Raw genomic sequence first — 21,754 nt, 5'->3', positions numbered from 1 at the left:
AGTGAATATTTTTTTTCAATATTCAAATGGCAACTAAATAATATGCTTAAAGCAGTGATGGGTCACTAGTCATAATTTTCTTCATTTGAATTTTCTGATTTTTCATTTGGTTTTATAATTTTTCACATATACAAAAAAAACCCAGTGGCTTCTCAACCAGATTGTTATGCTTCAAATGCAAATAATGATTAAGTTTGGAAAGTTTCATTTGACAGAATTTCAGAACATATTACATACAAGGACCATTGCAATAACTCACTAGTAGGTGCTACAGTGAAACCAAGTTTTAAATACTCATTGTACTGCCAAAGTTTCCTTTTCTCTTTTTGGTTCCTATTGCACTTTCCAAATTATCAACACATTTGTTTTTCACTGTTTCTTTTAAACTTGAAGCACTAGCACTTGGTTTACTTTCACTGTATCAGTACTTTTCTTTTGACTATTGTTTTCACTTTTGAAGATGGTTGAAATATTTTGATATTTCCATTTGGTAGGGTTTAAAATTTATAGCATGACACTAAAATACATAATAATTTATTTGCAGAAGATATGAATGTGTTCTGAAGGTGAGTCCATGCATAATTATTTGTGCAAGCCTGAAAAAAATGTCCTAAACAGAGAGTGGAGGCCAGAAACAGAAACAACAGATAATGTTGTTTGGGTTACTGTGCACAATAGTGCATTATGGTGCAAGCTGGTACTTGGTTGCCAAATGCCACATGTACACTGCATTGAACACTACATGAATTTGCCCAAATGCATGGGAAAAAAATGATCTAGTTAAAGAAGGGGTAGGAGTTAGAGCAGGGGTCCCCAAACGACGGCCCGCGGGCTGCATGCGGCCCCCTGAGGCCATTTATCTGGCCCCCACCGCACTTCCGGAAGGGGCACCTCTTTCATTGGTGGTCAGTGAGAGGAGCATAGTCCCCATTGAAATACTGGTCAGTTTGTTGGTTTAAATTTACTTGTTCTTTATTTTAAATATTGTATTTGTTCCCATTTTGTTTTTTTACTTTAAAATAAGATATGTGCAGTGTGCATAGGGATTTGTTCATAGTTTTTTTTATAGTCCGGCCCTCCAATGGTCTGAGTGACAGTGAACTGGCCCCCTGTGTAAAAAGTTGGGGACCCCTGAGTTAGAGCCTGTACATAACCCAGCCAGCCAGAACAGAAACACGCAATGAATAGTTTTCTCTTACCACACATAACAGTGCAACACAGTGCAAGCTGGTGCTTGATATTCAAACTCCACATGTATTGAACAGTACATAAGTTTGTCTGAATGCATTTTTGTCTATTACACGATTTGTAAATGTGCTGCATGGTACAAAATGTTGTTCAAACAAACCTCCAGGGATACATAAGAGAACCTCCAAAGATATCTAAGACTACCTCCATTGTATTTTCATTGATATAGGTTGAAAAGTGGCATTCACCCTGAGTGTAAGCAATTAGACTAAAATCATTGGGTCTGTAATCTTTATACAACATCAGGGGGTTAACTGTTTCATAGACTGACACAAAATCTCTGGAAGACTGGCACCAATCCATGGACTGGCAGTTGAAAATCGCTGCTGTACGGCATGCCATGCTGCTTAAAACACACATTGTGACTGAAAAATAAAAGAACTTGGTACTGAAGGTGTCTCAGAACTTGTCTACTCCATTTTCCTTTTTGTGGATGAGAAAACTGTAGCAGAGAATATGTGGGCTGTCCAGTCTAGTTTTTTTTTTTGTTTTTTGTTTTTTTCATTTTTCTGAAGCTGGAAACAGGGAGAGACAGACAGACTCCCGCATGCGCCTGACTGGGATCCACCCGCCACACCCACCAGGGGCAACGCTCTGCCCACCAGGGGGCGATGCTCTGCCCATCCTGGGCATCGCCATGTTACAACCAGAGCCACTCCAGCGCCTGGGGCAGAGGCCACAGAGCCATCCCCAGCGCCCGGGCCATCTTTGCTCCAATGGAGCCTTGGCTGCGGGAGGGGAAGAGAGAGACAGAGAGGAAAGCGCGGCGGAGGGGTAGAGAAGCAAATGGGCGCTTCTCCTGTGTGCCCTGGCCGGGAATCGAACCCGGGTCCTCCGCATGCTAGGCCGACGCTCTACCGCTGAGCCAACCGGCCAGGGCTCAAAGTCTAGTTATTTTTTTAAGTGACAATATAACTTTTTAATAATTATAGGTTAACAAATGCCAGAAATTTTGAGCAAATCAGTATTTAGGTATGTTTTGTATTCACTTCAAAATATATGCTATCAATCACAACACTTGCAGCTGTACAAAAACTTTAATGCCAACAGTGTAGGTGCTCCATCTGAATGTTCCCCAAATATCAATATTTCGATTCTCCTGAATTTTGTCATTAAATTGCCTATTTGCCTATCCCTAAACCTTACTAAATTATTACTCATGAGAAGAGGTTGTGTGATGCCAGTATATACATGTCTGGTGGACTATAAGAACCTACTACCTTTTTGTTGAATTAGTTAATGTAACCAATCAAAAGAAATTAACTGACCAAAATCACACAACTCTTATTGATGAAGCCAGAATCCAAAGCAAGTTTTTAACACGTGGCAGGGAAATTAGCACCCTTAACTTAATCCACATTTTAACTGACTAGATAAAAAACAATTGAATAAACATTTACTGAGATCCTAACCTGTCCAGAATCTAGGTTACATACAACCCCCCCCCCCAGAAGTCAAGAATGAGTAATGGTTGATTCCTAGAAGGCAACAGAGTAGGCAGATGGACATTCCACTCATCCCTTCCTAGGACCAAACTGGAGTTATAATTAAATTTAAGAAGAATCATCCTGAAAAAAACTTCAGGAATAAATGAAGGAGTCTATAACAAAGGATTCAAAGAAGGCACATTTGAGATTGGTAGAAAGGGCAATGTGAAAAGGGCTGCACTCACTCCCAGGAGTGAGCAGCCACTAGATTTTTCCATGAGAGGTGTGGGTATTAAGCCCCATGTATGGCCAGTAGCCACGGCCACTATCACAGCTTCCTGGCCCATGCAGGTTCGCATTAGATTCGGACAGATGGTAATGAAACAACAGAGCCAAGAACTGGTGGGCCATTACCTTTAATCCTAGCTTGCACCCGGCGGGCAAGTTAAAAACACACACTGGGCTCCAAAACCCACTCATTCAGAGCTCACAAAGCTACTGACTTATCCGAGTTTCCTAGAATCAAAGGTTTCTAGCTCACTAGCCTTATTCACCTCTGTTCCCCATCTCCTCTCTGCACAAACTGGCTTCTCCTTCAAAACCCCGCCATCTTGGCTGCTTCTCCTCTCCTCCTAGAACTTAATCCCTCTTCCCAGGAATGTGATCTCTCTTCCTTTTAAAACCTTTTGGCGCGAAAGCCCTCCCCCAACACATACTAACATAATCATGCCCATCTCAGGCAAGAAGGGCTACTAATATTGTCACCTGGACAATGGGCTGCCACGTGGGCAGCACCATCTTTAACAAAGTGAGCATAATATATTTTATCTGCCTAAAACCCCAGGACAGGTGCCCCAGCCTAGAGCACCAGAGCCAAGAAGCATTGCCCATATGGCATTTGGCAGTGAAGAGGTGAAGTTTTTGTCTGTAAAAAAGAGACACATTTCAGAAATGCAAGCATCCTCTTAAAGGGCCAATGCAGAAAATTTCATTCACAGCCACTTATCCTGTGCTCCAAAGGAGCAAGAGCTAAGAGTAGTTGAGTCACAAGAGTGTGGAATTGGTGGCCTTGGGGAGAGACACAATAGGGGACAGCCACCAGAATCTGTGCTGAATCATTCTTCAATACTGCAACCACCATCTTTCTTGGGTGGAGCAGTCACCTCCATGTGACATCAGCCTGGGGGAAAGCACTTGCCTCACCTATGGAATTGGACCTGGCTGCAAAGTAAGCAGCCTTAGCCATTAAATAATGGCTTAAAAGATCCAGGGAGTGACAGTGACTCAGTTGTCTGGCATTGAGCGCAGAGCTTCCTCCCCACACACTTTTACGAGAATATGACTGGTGCTTTCCACTTCATGGGAGATTCAGTAGAAACTGTCCATACTGTGGGCAGACTAAAGCTCTGGGTTTCAGACGCCATAGCCATGGGACACTTAGTGACCACAGCCTACTGAGGTCCATGAAAAAATTCAGGCAACCCATATATAGTTCCCTGGGGTAGGAGCCACACGCGCCACCTTTTCTAATCCTGGAATTGCCCCAGTCTCTAAAACTTCACCAAGTTTTTTAAGAGGTTGCGCCCAACAAGGAGCCAGCAGATGGAAGCAGCAGGAAGCAGCTTTCAGGGTACCTTGGGTGTTTTGCTGACTTGCCCCCAGGCCTGGGGATGGTAAAAGCCAGGGTAGGTGTGAAACTTAGTCCTCTCATGTGCACCTAAGCCCAGCAGAGGCAGCCACAAACTCTGGATTGCGAATAGCTCCAAAAAGGTTACTGAGGACCAGTCACAGAAAGTGTCTTACACTGGTCTGTACCAGGTTCCCTCCTAAGATGCCTAGAATCAACACACCCAGTGGCCAGCTACAGAGAACTTCAAAGCAGGACTCAACTAGGCTTATTAGCAGTATAACAAAAGGGAGTTCGTCAGATGCCAAACCCAGCTAAGGTGAGTTACACTTTCTATAGTTAACACATACACAACTCCCACGCATTGGATGAGGTACAGGTTCAGTCGGCTGGCCCAAGCCCCAGATATCCTGCCCTGCTGGGTTAAATTCCACATAGGGAAGAGAGAGAGACTTAGACACAGACACAGTGTGAGCTCCTTAGATTAGAGCCTATTGTTAAGACCACTCAAAGGACACGGACTCCTTCTACAGCAGGAGTCCCCAAACTTTTTACACAGGGGGCCAGTTCACTGTCCCTCAGACCGCTGGAGGGCCGGACTATAAAAAAAAACTATGAACAAATCCCTATGCACACTGCACATATCTTAAAGTAAAAAAAAAACGGGAACAAATACAATGTTTAAAATTAAGAACAAGTAAATTTAAATCAACAAACTGACCAGTATTTCAATGGGAACTATGGGCTTGCTTTTGGCTAATGAGATGGTCAATGTGCTCCTCTCACTGACCACCAATGAAAGAGGTGCCCCTTCCGGAAGTGCGGTGGGAGCCAGATAAATGGCCTCAGGGGGCCGCATGCAGCCCGCAGGCCGTAGTTTGGGGACCCCTGTTCTAGGGGGTGGAGGTCAAAAACAGCACTAGTGAAAGACTCTCTCAATCTTCCTCCCTGAGATCAGGGGCTCCTCAGCTGAAAGAACTTCTGCACAGCGGACTGTTGGGCCCACCCAACATGAACCTGCTGCTCATCTCACTGGGGAGAAATATATAGAATTGGAGCATCCAGCAGGGGCTGACGGATTCAGGGGGAGGAGGGGCAAAAGGGGGCAGTGAAGGTGGAAAGAGACTTTGCATGGGGTATGGGGGACATGATTTGGTTATACTGAGTAGGGCACTTAAAACCATGTCAACACAATAAATTAAAAATTAAAATTAAAAAATTAAGTTTATTTCTCACCCGCCCCCAACACTCAAGTGTTTTAGTTCTCTGCAGGTACTGTCTCTGGCTAATAAAAAATAATAATAAAGGTTAACATAACTTAATTGTATTTATACCAAATGGAGGTCAGATAACATGAAAAATATATTTTCAGTCTGGCAAGAGAAAATGGTAGAAAACTTGAATTCCAGCAGCACACCACAATACATACTAAAAAGGAAAAACACCAATAAGAGGCAACACCAATATTTACATTTCGAGCAGAAATCAATTCAATAAAACATCCTCAATATTGTTATTTTACATTTTAATCACTGTGTACTGTGTAACCTACTTTTTAATTTTATAAAGGCTAAGAGCATAAGTTTATACATTTGCACTAATACAATTTGATGTATTAAACAATGTTTTAACAAAAAAAAATTCAAACAATGCTAAATCCACAATAATTTTTTTCTTTAAAGAAGTTCATACATCATCCAGGCCAGGTATCTAAGTTGGTAAGAGCATCGTTCTTATCTGCCAAGATTGTGGGTTCAGTTCCCAGTCAGGGCATATACAAAAATCAATCAATAAATAAGTGGAACAGCAAATCACTTTCTCTCTTTCCCCCTTCCTCTCTAAAATCAATAAATTTTAAAAAAATTAAGAAAGTCATATATTATTCAAGATTAAGGAGCTCAGGCAACTATTTTTCTTGTGAACTCAATTATTTTCATTTGAATATTAGATAAAGAAAGAAAAGTCTATTTACTTTAAATGTATTTGTATAGCCATTACAATTAACCAGATTTTTTTTAATTACAGCAATAGAAATATAATTTATGGTAATGAGTATAATCTGGACATCTATCATTACCTATTTGGCCAACAGGCTTAAGAAGAGGTAAAATGTATTTCTCCTTGTTAATTATCAATGCGAAAATCTACCTGTCTCCCTCAAATTAAGGGCTGTAAACTGTAAAGGCTATAAATGCCAACCCTTGTTTAATAAAGCATTTAAAATTACCATGTTTTATGACTGTGGAAATATGAGTCTTTTCAATATCCCCCCCAAAAAATGACATTGTAACAAATTTGACTACGTAACAAACTTTAGTATGAGGATGTCCTGTTAAAATCTCACATCACATTGTAAGTAAATTTTCCAGATTACTTTGTAAAATCATGCATTGTTAAAAGACTTTTTAAATAAAAGCTATAACATTAGATAAAGAAAGAATATACACTCAATTGTTAACAGTGCTTCCTTATAATCTCTGAATAACATTTTTAAAATTACTCAGCTACTACACTGAACAGGCAACTAAGTTTCCACTCTCAGTTCAATGCCTTGCTTTTTTCACTCACCACAGGTTTTTCATTACTGTGGGTTTCTTGGTGGTAACTATTTATCCTCCTTTGGAGATAGAGTATTAACTTTACTTTTTTATAATCTTTCAGCTGTCAAATTTTATAAAGTAGCTGCTCATTAAACAAGGACAAAATAAAAGAATTTATCTAAGTCTACATTTGGCAGCAAATGGATCACTGCACAATCTTTATACATGGTATTTGGTCAATTATTCACTTGAGAAAAGATAATTCCTGAAATCTTTCTAATTTAAGAAAGTGAGAACTATACAGCTTTTATTATTAATTTCACAAATGAACTTGCCAAAAATTTTTTTGAACTGATCTTATGGATTATGTGTAAAAGTGAAGCAAACCCTTAGGAATTTTTCTGGGTGAGAATATCCTACCACCAAGGATTTAAATACCATGACAACCTCTTCATATTCAATTATCTTTTGGGGAGCTCCATGAGTTCCCCAAACTCCCTTATTGATAAATGATGGTTTTGACTTGTCATTTATCTTCAGTATCATCAAATACCTTCATTAATGTTCTTTTCAGAAAATGCTGGTATTTTACTTTCAATTATCCACAATACTTTTTTAAATAGCCAACATTTTCAGTATGAACTATAAGATTTCCATCTATTTTTTTTATAACTTCTATAATGCATATTAATTTTAGAGTAAAAGATATTATCTTTCCATGCATTTCCTGATTTTTAGTAAATACAATACAGGATGGAAATTTACTATTCAAGTTTTAATCAATTCCATAATACAGTGAGCCTGTTCCTTTTTATAATGTTTCCATTTTATAAACAAAATACAAACACTTTCCAAAATCTTGAGTTGAAATTCTTTTGTGCAAATAACCAAAAGTTAATCAAGTTGGTACTGAAAAATTATATTGTTACTTAACAAAAAAGTGAAACTAGTATGTTTTAGATCCTTACCAGCAATAAATAATACTCAAAAAAAAATCTGGAAAAAAGTTCCCTAAATATCTTCCAAAATCCAATTCATGACACAACTCATCATTACTACTTAGTCTTTAAAATGTAAGAACACAGCAATGTGCTCATTAAGAGTCAACAGTTTTGACCAGTCTTTAATTTCCTGATGCACCTACCAGCACCACCCAAAGCTATGCACACCAAACTTAAGGAAAATGCATTAATATTTTCCTGCTATGTCCTCTTAAATTTTCAAAAAGTTAAAAATATATACTTATCAATAACAAGTATTTAATGGTAAATACTTAAATCAATTAATTGGTATTAACTAAATTATATGGGATTCAAACTAATTCACTCTCCAATCATTTACCCAAATTTGGAGTGTCATAAATTCTTTTTAAAGAATAATTTAAAATCATAAGTTTGGGTATTTTATACACAAACGATTTAAATACCATTGACTATCCTTATGAATGTTTATGTTTCAAAATTCTAAAAACTCCAGAACAAATGCCATTAACTTTAAAATACTAAAAAAATTCTGAAAAATAGTAAGTAATTAAAATCATTACAGCATAACACTGCCCTAACAGGACCAAGAGTTTTATTTTTTAATTTTTATTAATATAGCATCATCCCTAGGATCTCACCTGCTAGCCATTATTTAAACAAATTTCAAAGGCAATTTTACAGTTCATTTAAGTTAATACCACACACTCCTACAACCTTATCTACTTTACAAAACAGACAAAAGAAAAATAGCTTTAAAACTGCTGTCTTAGAAATGTTACAATTAAGAGTGATTTTATATTAACTCTTTCTATAATCAACCAATGTATTTTAGATTACTGTGTACATCTTGATTGTGACATGCAAAGAGGACCTTGCTTCAGAAATTGGGTAACTGGCATGCAGATTTCAGCAGAGATCCATAGTCCCAAAAACAAGAAAGGAAATAAAACCCAGACAAATATACTTGAGGGAGAAAAAACTCCTTCACAATAGTGGATATGGGAAAAGGAAAGACAAGAGATCAATGTACCCAGATTCTCAGCCCACCAATATATGAATAATTTAACATTCAGATGGTTACCAGTGCCTATGTATGACAAGTTTTCAAAGTGGAAAATAAGTTATTAAAGAGACTGATATACACCATCAGTAACAATCAGACTCCTATACAGGGGGTCCTCGGATTACGACACAGTTCTGTTCCTACTACGACAGTGACATAACCTGAATTTTGGTGTAAGCTGAAACACACCCCAACCTAACACAAATGGGCACTTGCACTTTTAATATTCCAAAATGGCATAGGTAAGCATACTGGGGGACGCCAACTCCCTCACTCAAACGTGGGGTTACTGCGTATTCTTCTGCCACATGCAACCAAACCAGTTCGCCCATATAATCCATAAGTACAATGCTAACAGTGTCATCGAAACATGTCTCAATTTTTTTGTTTTTATGGAAGTGAGCATCGTAAACTGGAAACATCATATGTTGAGAATGTTGTAACCCGAGGTTCCCTGTATATGACATCAGTGCAATTCAACTTATTCTCCTTTAATAATTTAAGTTTTAAGAATGTATTCCAATACATTTAAGAATGTATTTCAAACCTATTTTAATAGATTACACATGCACTAACTTGTATCTACATATTCTCTGTATTGTTTTAAAGCATTTTAACATCTCTGATAATTAAAAGTCATGTTGAAATTAAAAGCTTAGACAAACTGTCACTGACTCTAATATTAACTAAAAAAAGGGTAGTTTGAAGCTTTAGATTTGAATGAACTTAATAAAAACATGTCAGGACATGTTAAGAAACGTGTCCTTGTTACCTGACCACCTTCCTATTTTGTTCAGTGAATTCCTTAAGGAAAGAGTATTTTCAACAAAGTAGTATATCTATTTAAAATGAAAAAGAGTAACTTAAAACTTCTTATCACTTTGGTAAAAAGCAGAATATCAGTTCAGAATTACATAAACCAAAGTGAAAGATAAGTGGAATGAATAAAATTAATCCCAGTTACTATTAAAGGTTTTGAGAGAAGAAATATCAAAGAAAAATCAAGAAAAAAGATGTTATGAAGAAAAAACAGAATGTATATTTGGATGTTACAATCTGTAATTCTATAAAAATTGCTAGAATTCAAACATCTTTCTAATACAGTTCTGGTGAAATCAAAGTTAAATATAATAATTGGATCCCTCTTTCTCCAAAGAAACTAAACTAATCTAGGAATTTGTTCTTTGAAATACTCCGCAAATTCTAATTCACAAGAAGTATACAAAATACAATAAACAATAAAAAGTGTATATGAATGAAAAGATACAATTCTAATTTTTGCTATCTTGGTATATACTACACATATACCACATCAATATAATAAAAATGGCACAGTTTCTGAGGACACGATCCACATTTTATTTACATTTTAAGACTAACTTTAATCTCAAAATCACATATCCATATACCTATTTCCTTTATGCTGATTTCACTTAAACTTAAATGCATGGTTTGTCAAACAGAGACTATAAACAAATATTTACCATGTTTGTTATATGTAACATATAGAAACAGCTTTTAAGAGAAATTTATCGACCTTCCCCAGGACATTTTTTTAAAATAAATACAGGTATCAACACAATGCTGAACATATTTTTGATGCTACTGGTGTTCAGCATCCACACCACTTCAAAAATTAAAACAATGGTGACAATATTAACTGTACTTTAGATAATTTAAACTGAAGCTCTTTCACTAAGCAAGATGGATAAGCATACCATATCTTTTTCCTTCTTGAGATTTTACTTTTTAGAAACACACATGCTTCCACAGCTATCTGACACTTCTCACCATATTTTCATCTTGTAAACCTGAATTCTATTTTGAATATTCCAGGTTTATGTTTAAATGACTTAAAAAAATTGTGCCGCACTTTTTCCTCCCATTACCTGAAAACATAATGTGTATACATATATTAAATATATTCTTATAAATGTCCGGGTCATGTTTAGCAGCTGGAATTCTTTTACTTAATATGTGGATATTTTGCATTGTGACACTTAATCAAGACATTAACATGAGTAGAAGATTTAAGACAAGTTTGAGATCCACTAAAATTAATTGTATGTTTGTCCTTCTGGTGGCTGTGGAAGCTTCATATTTTCTTTGGACATCATTAAACGTCTTAGTTCTTGAAGTACAACTTTAATGCTATATGAATTTTGCCATTTTGCTAACACTGGTATGCTCCGTGCATCTACCTGAAAGGAAAAAGAATAAAATTAATTACTAAGTGTAAAGTACTATGGCATCAAAATATTAAATATTTAATATGTGCCTTTAAAAATTCATAGCCTGGCTCTATTTTCACAAAAGTTAACATAAATAACCAGAGGTTTATATAACATTTAAGGAAAGTATTCCTTCTTTGAAAGGAGTTTCCAAAACAAAATTGTGTTTTTGTGTGTGTGCTTTTCTATATTTTACAAATAAACATGTAGTGAACTTTGGTCATCAGAACTAAAACAAATGTTATATTAAATAACTACATTGTAAACATATTTGCCAATTACTTCTTGATGAAATAAGATCAGAATTTTCCTTTTCATTTCCAATGCCACTACCAAAAATCTGGGCAATTATTTCAAATGAGATTTAGGTAGGAACCGTGAACCCTAATTTCTGCTTTTAGATTTTTCTTTCCAATGTGTTCTATGCACCGTACTAAATTAATCTTCCACAATGGAAGACTGACAGGATGGGGTTGGAGCTCTTTCAAAGCCTCATTCCCAGGTGGCCATCACTTGACCTATTTAACAGTTTCCTAGAAAGTACCATTCACAGAATGTTTATATGTTTGTTTTTGCATTACAATGATGATCCATTTATTCATTAAGTATCCCCCCCCACACACACAGGGTTTTTCTTTTCTGACCTCAGAACTCACCCACTGGGTACTGCCTATTGCACCACTTACCCACTGCCACTCCCACACCCAGCATTTAAAGCAGTGTCAATTATCTAATATCTCCATTGCCTGGGAAGGCAATAACAGGGAAAACACAAAGGTGACCAAAATACTTCAGAGGACATCGATGGATGTGCACAGGGACTAAAAACAGGTCTAACATTTGCCTGTAAATCTAGGAGACCACATAGATATAAAGCTGTGCATAGGCTCATAGAAGACCTGAGAAGGCCATAAATTCTCATCCTTGACTAATTTTAAGCAATTATTTTTAAAGATTATGTTCCAGAACCATAACGAAGTGGGAGTCATCCCAGAAACACAAGGTTGGTTAAATATATGTATTTTAAAAGTCAGCTGATATAATATACCATGTTAAAATAGAAAAAAATAAGGCATGATTATCTCAACAGACACAAAAATGCAGTTGAAAGAATCCAATAAACTTTCATGAGCATCTACAAAAAACACACAGCTAGCATCATACTTGATGAAGAAAGCCTACTTTCCTCCTGATATCAAGAACAAGGAATTCCAGTCTCAACACTGTTATTCAAGACTGCACTGAAGGTTCTAAGTAAACAATCAGGCAAGAAAATAAAATAAAGGTACCCAGATAGAAAAGAAAGAAGTAGAACTGTATCTGCAGTTGACATGATCTTGTTATCCATTAAATCCTAAATTATCCATTAAAAAAACTATTAGAGCTAATAAACCAAGTACAGTGAGACTGTACAGAAACAAAAACCAGTTGTATCTCTGTATTTCTGCAAAGAACAATCTGAAAATCAAAAGAAGAAAACAATGCCAGTGACAGTAGGGATAAGGGAATAAAATACATAAATATAAATTTAACAAAAGTATAAGACTATAAAAAATTGTAGACAGAAATTGAAGACCTAAATAAACAGAAAGCTTCTAAGCATATGGATCAGAAGACTTAATACTGATTAAGATAACAATATCCCTCAAGTTGATCTACAGGTCCAATAACAGTCTTTTATCAAATTTCAAGTGCATTTCTTTTTGCAGAAGTTGACAAGCTGATCCTTAAATTTGTATGAAAATACAAGAAACCCAGAAGAGCCAAAACAATATGAAAAAGAGGAACCAAATTCTTCCAATTTCAAAAGTTTCTACAAAGCTATAGTAATGAAGAAGGTAGTGCTTACATAAAGAAGGACAAACCTATCAATGGAATACAACTGAGAGCCCAAAATTAAATCCATGCATCATACATACAGAGTGAACTGATCTTTGACAAGAATACACAGTAAGGAAAGAACAGTCTCTTCAATATATCCACATGCAAAGGAATAAAAGTTGGACCACATATAAAAATTAACTAAAAATGGATCACACCTAAATTAAGAGTGAAAGGGATAAAACTCTTAGATGAAAACAAGAGTACATCTTCCTGATATTGGATTCTGTAATGGTTTTTTAGATATAACACAAAATACTTTCAACCAAAAAAAAAAACTAGACAAAATGGCTATATCAAAATGTAAAAGGTGTGCATGGTAAACCATACCATCAAGAAAGCAGAGAGGCTGACCAGGAGGTGATGCAGTGGATAGAGCACCGGACTGGGATTCAGATGACCCAGGTTAAAAACCCTGAGGTCGTCGGCTTGAATGCAGGCTCATCAGGCTTGAGCACTGGTGAGCACAGAGTCACTGTCTTGAGCATAGGATCACAGACATGACCCATGGTCACTGGCTCAAGCCCAAAGGTCGCTGGTTTGAGCAAAGGGTCACTCACTCTGCTGTAGCCCCCTGGTCAAGGCACATATGAGAAAGCAATCAATGAACAACTAAGGTACTGCAACAAAGAACTGATGCTTCTCATCTCTCTCTCTTCCTGTTTATCTGTCCGTCTCTGTCAAAAAAAAAAAAAAGCAAAGAGACAACCAATAAAGTGGAAAAAATACTAATCGTATATTTCATCAGGGGCTCTTATACAGTATATAAAAAACTCATACAACTCGCCTGACCAAGCAGTGGCACAGCAGATAAAGTGTCGGACTGGGATGCGGAGGACCCAGGTTCAAGACCCCAAGGTCGCCAGCTCGAGCGCGGGCTCATCTGGTTTGAGCAAAAACTCACCAGCTTGGACCTGGGGTCGCTGGCTCGAGCAAGGGGTTACTTGGTCTGCTGTAGCCCCACGATCAAGGCACATATGAGAAAGCAACTTGATGAACAACTCAGGTGTCACAACGAAAAACTAATGATTGATGCTTCTCATCTCTTTTCGTTCCTGTCTGTCTGTCCCTATCTATCCCTCTCTCTGACTCTCTCTCTGTCTCTGTAAAAAAAACAAACAAACAAAAAAACCCTCATACAACTCAATAATAAAAGGCTAAATATCTAAATTAAAAGGTGGGCAAAGAAAGGCTGTGGTAGGCAGCTTTTACAGACTGCATGTCTGTATTCCCCTCAAAATTCATTTGTGAAAACTCTAATCCCCAAAGGGATGGTTTTGGGAGCTGAGGATTTGGGGAAGTAATTAGATTTAGGTGAGATCATAAAAGTAGAGCCTCCATGATGAGATTTGTATCCTTTTAAGAAGAGAACGGGACTAGAACTAGCACTCAACATCCATGTGAGGACAAGGAGTTGGTCACCCACAATCAAGGATGATATTTCTCACCAAATCCAACCATGCTAGCACTCTGATCTTGAATTTCCCAGCCTCCAGAACTGAGAACTAAATTCACATTGTTTAAACCAGTCTATGGAATTTTTTTTATAGCAACCCAAATTAAGACAGCAGCTTTTAAAATAGCTCCCAAAGATCTCAGCTCCTGATATTCATGTCCTTTGGAATCCCTCCTTTTGAGTAAGGGCAGACCTAGTGACCTGCTTCTAATGAACAGACTACTAGAATGTCATTTCTGATATTAAGTTACAAAAATATTCTGACTTATATTGTACTCTTTTTTGCTTTTACTCCTTGCTTCACAAAAAGTCAGCTTCCATGTCGTGAACTTCCCCAAGAAAAGCTTATATGGCAAGGAACCGAGAGCGATCTCTAGGCAACAATGTACAAGAAACTGATACCCTCAGTCCAAAAACCCACAAAGAACTAAATCATACCAACAACCAAAGGATTGAGGTTGGAAGTGAATCATTCCTTAGTCAAGCACAGACGGACACCTTGATTGCAGCCTTGTGAGAGATCCTGAACCATAGAATCCAGCAGAAGTGCACTTACATTACTGGTCCACAGAGACTGTGAGATAATAAATCCTTGTTGTTTTAAACTGCGTAAACAAAAATAACCTTGGCTGGGTGACTCAGTTAATAGAGCATCATCCAGCGCACCAAGGTCACAAGTGCAATCCCAGTCAGGGCACATATGAGAAGTAACCAATGAGTGAACAACTACACACTTAAATGAAACAACGAATTGGTGCTTCTCTCTCTCTCTCAAAAGAAAATTAAAGAAAAAAAAAGTAAAGAAACAAAGAATCTGAATAGACATATCTCCAAAGAAGATACACAAATGACCAATAAGCATTTGGAAATGTGCTCAACCTTAGTCTAATCAGGACCCTGCAAATCAAAACCACAATGAAATACTACTGTACACTCAGTAGGATGGCTATGATTAAAAAAGAAAAAAAAAGACATGGTAACACATGTTGGCAAAGATGTGGAAAAGTTGGAACATTCATATACTGCTGGTAGGAATCTAAAATGATGTCTACTTTGAAAAACAATTTGGCAGTTCATCAAAAAGTTAAACACTGAGTTACTATATGATCCAGCAGTTCTACTCCTAGGTATATACTCAAGAGAAATCAATATTTGCCCACAAAAAAATTGTAGACAAATGTTCACAGCAGCATTATTCACGAGAACCCAAAGTGGAAAACCCCAAATGTCTGCAAAGTGATAAATGGATAAATAAAACGTGATATCCATATTAGATTAGTATTCAGCAATAAAAAGAAATAAAGTACTGATAAATATTAACATTAATGAACCTTGCTAAGTATGTCGCAAAAGAACACATATTGTATGATCTGATCCCATTTATACAAAAAGTCCAGAATAGGCAAATATATAAAAACAGAAAACAATTTAGTGGTTATTTAGTGCGGGGGAGGTAGGTTAGAAAGAGCCAACTAATGGGAAAGGGGTTTGCTTTGAGAAAGATGTAAGTGGTCTAAAATTAGATTTACCAGTATGTCCACAATCCTGTGAACACTAAAAAAAAACACTTTATATATTTTAAATGAGTGAACTGTATGGTATGAATTGTATGGTATGTGAATTCTATAACAATAAAACTAGAAATAGAAAAATAATTTTTATAATCTCTGACAAGTAACTGAAACAATGTTAGGATGTATTTTTAAATGCTTCCTCTAATGCTTTAACTTAAAATAGCAGCAACTCCAGTCGCCTATTTTAAATAAGTTCCAGAAGTGAACAAGCTTACAAAATAAGAGAACACCAAGTTCTTTCTAAAGCAGAAACAAACACTTCCAGCTGTAAAGTTAAAAGATAGTTAAATAAACACAGGTAATTGTAAATCCTATAAAATACTAAGAGAATGCATAAAAATTTGGAAGGAAGGGGAATAAAAAGAGAGGAGGGAGATAAGAGCATGGGGAAATGAGTATCATGTCAGAACAAATCTGTATCTTATCAATTTATAATATATAGTAACCTCCAAACCTTGAGACCTCAAAGCATAAAGTATTGTAAGTTATGCTTTACAGTGCTACCCATCCACAAGAGATCATTTTGACTAGTTGTTGTAAATAAATAAAAACCAAAATGACTAAAACAACACCTATAATTCATCTAGTACTTAAATAACCTCAAAATATATAAAAGTATCCTGGCAAAATCACCAATGGTCAATATGAAATTCCCTACTATTTATTTACTAGTTATAAAAGTACTAATTTAAATTCTTATATATCAATGAAGAGAGAAAATCATGACCAGTATATTCAACCTACCTCAACCCTCTATACACATACCTATACTCCAATAATTAAAATCAGTATTTATTTTACAGTTTTTGAATCCCCAATTCAAGGCTGACATTACGAAGTTATGGTGGGAATATACATTAACAAGGTACTCTTACAAACAGCTAGTAGGACAAACATGGACATAGTCCTGTGGAAAGCGACTGGCAATCTTCAATCAAGCTGAAAATAAACCCCACATCTCAGCAGACATTCCATTTCTAGGTGTATGCCCTGAAGCAAGTGCTACTCAAAATATGTTCCATGGAATCGTACCAGAACTTGAACTGATTTTTACTAGTCCATGACAATATAATCATAGAAATTGAGAGTAGATATTTAGAGTTCTACAGCAATTTGACAAGAGAAATTTTATTTTAAAAAATCAGATATTGTATTTTGTCTTTTTTATTTCATTTGTCTAGTAATTCAATTTTACCATATTCTACAAAAGTACTTATCTACAACATTGAAACCAATAAACAAACACCAGGTCCTGAGAAGCACTGCCTTAAGGTACAAGAATACTTGTACAATCTCTTCAAAGAAAACTGAAAAAAAAAAAAAAAAAAACCTAAATGTTCAGCAAGTGAAAAATGGAATATTAAACAATAAAAAGAAAAATCTAATTTGCATGACTCAACATGGGTGAATTTCAAAAATCACTGACATATAATTCCACAGAAAAGTGACACAATATACAAGTAAACACACACATACATTGTAAAAGCATGACCATCATGCACCAAAATTATAAATAGCAAATTCAAGATGAGACCACCTCTGAGGAAAGTGGGAAAAGGGGAAACTGGTGAAAGGCACACAGTAAGTTAACTATAATGCAGTCTTTAAAATTAAAAAGATCTATTATAATTAAAACAAAAATGTTAAGATATGACAATGGTAGGTAGAGGATGTTGGTTATATCAGTGTTTTTCAACCAACAGTCTGTGGACTGGTCCACCAGAAATTTCGCGCCAGTCAGCAAAAGATTTAACCTCCCTGATGTTGTATGAAGATTGTAAGACCCAACAATCTTAGTCAAACTTGCTTATGCTCAAGGTGATTTCTGCCTTAGCAGTCCCTGAAATAATTCTATTTTCACCAGTCCCCAAGTGTAAAAAGGTTGAAAACCACTGGGTTACATCATTCTCTGAAAATGGTCTGTATGTTAGATAAAAACACCAAAAAATAAAAGAGAAAAGTGGTAATAAATTTATAGTAACTGCTATAGTAACACAGAAAATAACAATGTGACTATAACAGAGTAATAAGAGAGGTAATTCAGATTGGGGAATCAGGAAAGACTTCTCTCAGACAGTGACATTTACATTGAGAACCTGTAAGGATTAGTCACAGTGGAGGAAATGTACAGACAGGAAGAACAGGAAGTGCAAAAGTCTTAGCGCCAAATGAAAGGTGCGCAGTGCAGTGTGTACGCTGTTAGTCAATGAGCCATGGCAACTAGCATGCACATGTGGCTGAAGCCATTAAAGAATTCAAATCATTTAAGCACTGTGACATAATTTATGCTTTAGAAAAATCCCTCTGGTAGTTTGTTTTTGTAAAGATGGGAAGGGGTAAAAAAAGAAAACAGAATCAGAAATGTTGCTGAAAGGTAGAGATAAAAGATAATGTACAGGCTGACCAGGAGGTGTTGCAGTGGATCAAGTGTCAACTTGGGATGCTGAAGACCCATGTTAGAAGCCTTGAGGTCACTAGCTTGAGTGGGGTAACCCAGTTTGAGCGTGGGGAATCATAGACATGACCCCATGGTCACTGGCTTTATAAAACCCAAGGTCACTGACTTGAGCCCAAAGTCACTGGCTTGATCAAGGGGTCAGTGGCTCAGCTAGAGCCTCCCAGTCAAGGCACATATGAGAAAGCAATCAATGAACAACTAAAGTGCCGCAGCTATGAGACTATGAGTTAATACTTCTCATTTCTCCCCCTTACTGTCTCTTTCTGTCCCAGTCTCTCTCTCTCTCTCTCTCACACACACTAAAAAAAAAAAAAAAAAAAAAAAAGATAATGTACAACTTCATTTGGTGGCAATGTAACAAGACTTACATTTTCAACAAAGACTCACAGGACTTAATGATAGGTAGGTTGAGGAAAGAGAAGTAGAGATAGGGAGGTAAAATGTCAAAAGGTGTACAAAAGTCCATACGAGATCAGATAAAGGTAGTTACAAGATTGTTAGAGATTATTAAAGATGGTTTGAAATTGAATTCTAAATTTCCTAGTTTCTAGATAGTGCAGGACCCACCATTAATTACTTACAGAGTCTATAATATGAAAACAAACCAGCAGTTAAGAAAGCTATCTCTGGTAGAGAAATTTAATAAAAATATCTCCTTCATAAAGGCAATGCTGTGTCACAAAAGAAATTCCCTAAACAATCTCCTTCTGTAAATTAAAAATGTTTCTTAATCCTGCTTCCATCAAATATTTTACTACTACTAAACATAGAACTATTTAAGTATCCACATTATAATGTCTAGAATAACCACTGGAAGAACAAAATAAGAATAAAAAAGGTTAATTTAAGAAGAACCAGTTCAAAAGTAGGCAAGAAACAAAAAACACATGAAAAATATTTATTTAAACTTGAACATATCAATAATTACTGTACATTAAATATAAATGAACTAAGTGCTCCTGGTCCATTACTCATATTCACTGGCTGACAGGAAAGACTCTCAGAGCCCAGCTTTGAGTTGGCACATACCAGGTAGGGAGTTTTGGGAGTGACTAAACAAGTCCAGAGCTGAGATTTCTAATGACCTTTACACCTTCCTCCACTGAGAGGGTCAGGTTTTCCAACAGTGTACCCAGCAGGGAGGTATAAACCTATCTGAGACCCACCGCTGGGCCCACATACTAGGCTGGAAGTGGAGGGTGAGAAGCTAGCTGTGTGTCCAGGTTCAAGATGTTGCCAGAATGTGGTTACATACAGGGAAAATTAAGCAAATATAAGTAAATAAACAGGGCAGGGAAAGAGTAGGTTTACAGTTGTTTGTCTGGAACATAACACAAAAATTAATAAATAATACAGACTGACCAGGCAGTAGTGCAATGGATAGAGTGTCGGACTGGGATGCGGAGGACCCAGGTTCGGGACCCCGAGGTCGCTAGCTTGAGTGTGGGTTCATCTGGTTTGAGCAAAGTTCACCAGTTGGACCTAAGGTCACTGGCTCGAGCAATGGGTTACTCAGTCTGCTGAAGGCCCACGGTCAAGGCACAATGAAAAAGCAATCAATGAACAACTAAGGTGTTACAACGAAAAACTGATGACTGATGCTTCTCATCTCTCTTCCTTCCTGCCTTCCTGTCTGTCTGTCCCTATCTATCCCTCTCTCTGACTCTCTCTCTGTCTCTGTAAATAAATAAATAAAACAAGAATAAAGTCTGTTTTGCATACTCACAACTGTAAACCTACTTTTGCCCCACTCTGTTTTAAGGATAATGAGCGAGGTTTCTCACTGTTGAAGGAAGGAATTACAAAAATGAGAAGGACTAAATCTGTAGTAAACCCTGTGTTAGAATACAACTGGAGGTATAGGTATAAATTCATGGTGATAGATAGGAAAGAGGTGGGGAAGAAGAATAGGTATACATATGTGATACATTAGGTAAAACTATAAAGAAAAATAATATAAAAATTTTTTTCAAGATATTAACTATCATTGGTGGAAAAAGAGAACACAGGAAAAGGATAAGGAGTAATACACAAAATATTGATAACATTCTATATCCTAAAATAGATGTTCATTTTATTATCATTATGTTGTATGATTCCTAACCTGCATTTTGCATGTTAAGTGTGATCTCGCATGACCAGGTGGTGGCGCAGTGGATAGAGCATCAGACTGGGATGCTGAGGACCCAGGTTCGAGACCCCGAGGTCACCAGCTTGAGCACGGGCTCATCTGGTTTGAGCAAAAAGCTCACCAGCTTGAACCCAAGGTCCCAAGGTCACTGGCGCGAGCAAGGGGTTACTCGGTCTGCTGAAGGCCAGCAGTCAAGGCACATATGAGAAAGCAATCAATGAACAATTAAGGTGTCGCAATGCGCAATGAAAAACTAATGATTGATGCTTCTCATCTCTCCATTCCTGTCTGTCTGTCCCTGTCTATCCCTCTCTCTGACTCTCTCTCTGTCTCTGTTAAAAAAAAAAAAAAAAGTGGAATCTCAACATGGCAGTTCAAGAGCCTGAACTTGAAAGTCTGAACCTAACAATCTACTCTTATTGGAAATTCACCTATTTCCACTAACTTTCTTGTGTGAGTCAGGTAGAGTCTGTCATTTTGGCTTGTTCACTTTAAATAAAAGTGCTCAGTATGATTGTTTGTTCCAATACTTGTTCCTCAAAAAGAAACCCCCACTTCATGAATATTCATCCTTTTAATCTCATCAATTATAACTTAACCCTAAAGAAAAATAACATTTAAAAAGTGGTCATTTTCCCACCAAATAAGATTCAATGAAATATGACTACTGAAGCAATTAGTAAAACCCTAAGAGAGTGTTGCTATCACATCTATATAGGCTAATACATGAAGGTCATAAGGATGGGTAGATTTAGAAAAGAAAAACAACATAAGAAAAACGCCTTTAGACTTCCATCTAAACAAAGCTCTTTTTTTAAAAAATTTTCTCCTGACTATATGTTATAGGTTATATAGGAATAAAATGATTACTAACTTACCATTCCACTGGAATTATTTATTCCATTCATATTAATTTTGGTTACAAATCTAACTGATGGAGGAGCTTCTGGATATTTAGGTCCACATTCTACTTTCAGGCTATATATTCTGTTTTCATAATTTGTCTGGAAGACAAAAAAATAATAATAATATTCAAGTGCTAATAAAGAGGAAAAAGTGCAAATTTGAATGTACTTGATAATATGTGTATGTAACCAAGGATTTACTTTTCTACATTCAAATTTATTTGACCTAT

General features: G+C 36.6%; 1 protein-coding gene across 7 annotated transcripts in view; it reads right to left on the bottom strand.

The window, feature by feature from the left end:
• Positions 1 to 5,507: 5,507 nt before the first annotated feature.
• The window catches only part of UBE2V2 (ubiquitin conjugating enzyme E2 V2), a 54,078-nt gene continuing 37,831 nt past the window's right edge, over positions 5,508 to 21,754 (bottom strand). For 6 of the 7 annotated variants that reach the window (XM_066266102.1, XM_066266100.1, XM_066266103.1 and 3 more), the window contains 2 exons: positions 21,498 to 21,623; positions 5,508 to 11,089 (listed from right to left, as the gene is read on the bottom strand). In XM_066266102.1, the coding sequence (XP_066122199.1) occupies positions 10,946 to 11,089; positions 21,498 to 21,623 (270 nt within the window). In that variant the 3' untranslated portion in view covers positions 5,508 to 10,945. The remainder of the gene's footprint in view (positions 11,090 to 21,497; positions 21,624 to 21,754) is intronic. The other variant, XM_066266106.1, reaches the window with a different exon arrangement.

This window comes from Saccopteryx bilineata, chromosome 3 (assembly GCF_036850765.1).
Source record: "Saccopteryx bilineata isolate mSacBil1 chromosome 3, mSacBil1_pri_phased_curated, whole genome shotgun sequence".
In the NCBI taxonomy this organism is placed as follows: Eukaryota; Metazoa; Chordata; class Mammalia; order Chiroptera; family Emballonuridae; genus Saccopteryx; species Saccopteryx bilineata.
Note: the sequence above shows the minus strand (reverse complement) of the source record. Positions and strands in the feature narration are given on the sequence as shown.